This window comes from Atta cephalotes (assembly GCF_000143395.1).
Source record: "Atta cephalotes unplaced genomic scaffold scaffold02037, whole genome shotgun sequence".
Lineage (NCBI taxonomy): Eukaryota > Metazoa > Arthropoda > Insecta > Hymenoptera > Formicidae > Atta > Atta cephalotes.
The window spans coordinates 904-2,447 of record NW_012132101.1 but is presented as its reverse complement, the minus strand read 5'-3'; the positions used below and the strand labels follow the sequence as shown (position 1 = coordinate 2,447).

The window sequence follows — 1,544 nt, the reverse complement described above, 5'->3', positions numbered from 1 at the left end:
ACACACACACATATATATATATATATATATATATATATATATATATAAAACAATAATTAAAACTTGATAGAAACTCGTATACGTTGGTGCCGAAAAACCATTAATAAATAAATATGTATTTGACAATTTCTTTGGCGATGATGGATTTGGAGATTTTAATTTTACCCAAGAAATAACTGCAAAAATCGACAGATCGAAACATGCTTCTGTAGCGTATGTAGACTTAGTGAAAAAATATCCAGGTTAATTATTTTTATTTAAAAAAAATTATACACAATACTCTCTTTATGAAATCTCTATTAATTTGATATATACATATCTAATTTGTTCTCTCTATTTTTTAGATCAAATAACTATAATCACTCTTGGACCTCTAACAACAATTGCTATGGCAATTGCATTAGAACCTAATTTCCTAAGTTTAACAAAGCAACATATTATAATGGGAGCAAGTCTCAAAACTAATGAGATTGAATTTAATTTTCAACAAGATCCAGAAAGTGATTGGATAGCGTTAAATAATGTCGATAAACCTAATATTATAGTTCCTATAGACACAGTATATTCTCATATCTTTTCACAAGTAATATATCATAATACTTATAAGTACAATATATATAAACACTTCAGTGTTACATTGATAATTAAATTAATATTATTATATATAATTGATTAAATAATGGAATTTCATTCAAACAGGAGGAGTATATAAGTCTTATGAACAATTTGGATGAACCTATTAGAAGTTTTTTGAAACAAGTTAATAAAAAGGCTATAGAAAAAACTAATAACACGTGGACACCAGCAGATGGTATCACTATGGCAATTGCATTACAACCGGAGATAATAACACAATATTCTGAAGTTAATTTAAAGCCAGTACTTGTTGGTGATGCAAGAGGTTCAGTTGTCATAAATTCTAATAACTATATACATAATGCAAGAGTGGTAAAATCTTTTGATAAAGAAGCATTTAAAAGTTTAGTATCACAATATCTTTCTAAATTAATTTAGTGATCTATCGGTAAATGATATGATATTTTGCAAATATTTGATTTTTATAAATTATCTTAATATTTTAATTTTCTTATTAATGATATAAAATTCAAAGTTAATCATTCTGGTAGTTATTTTTACATGTGTACAGAACAACATAACGTGCAAAAACAATCATCAAAATAAATAACTATAATTAAAATAAATAAATAAAAAATCTTAATATCAATAAAGAATTATATAATATGTAGATTTATAATTTCCTTGATATTATAAATAGATAAAATTTTTTTATCTATTTATATACGTATGTATAATAATATACGGATAAATTGTATAAGGATATAGTAAATTATATGAATTAAATAAAATCTAATTATTATGTATATATACATACACGCGCGTACGCGCTACCGAAATAGACATGTCTGTAAAATTTTACCTCAATTTTAAAAAGGTTATGGACTGTTCTAAATTATTTAGATTAAATATTGACTTAAATTGTAAGATTAATTAAAATATTTATTTATTATTTTGAATATTTCTCT

At 23.4% G+C, this 1,544-nt stretch overlaps 1 protein-coding gene across 1 annotated transcript; it reads left to right on the top strand.

The window, feature by feature from the left end:
• Nucleotides 1-70: 70 nt before the first annotated feature.
• Nucleotides 71-1,014, top strand: LOC105625498 (uncharacterized protein C17G8.02-like; the record flags this gene model as incomplete). The annotated part of the gene is made up of 3 exons (XM_012206824.1): nucleotides 71-242; nucleotides 345-583; nucleotides 700-1,014. Coding segments are annotated over 3 exons (726 nt in total), but the record flags the coding sequence as incomplete, so codon positions are not given.
• Between the last annotated feature and the right edge of the window lie 530 nt (nucleotides 1,015-1,544).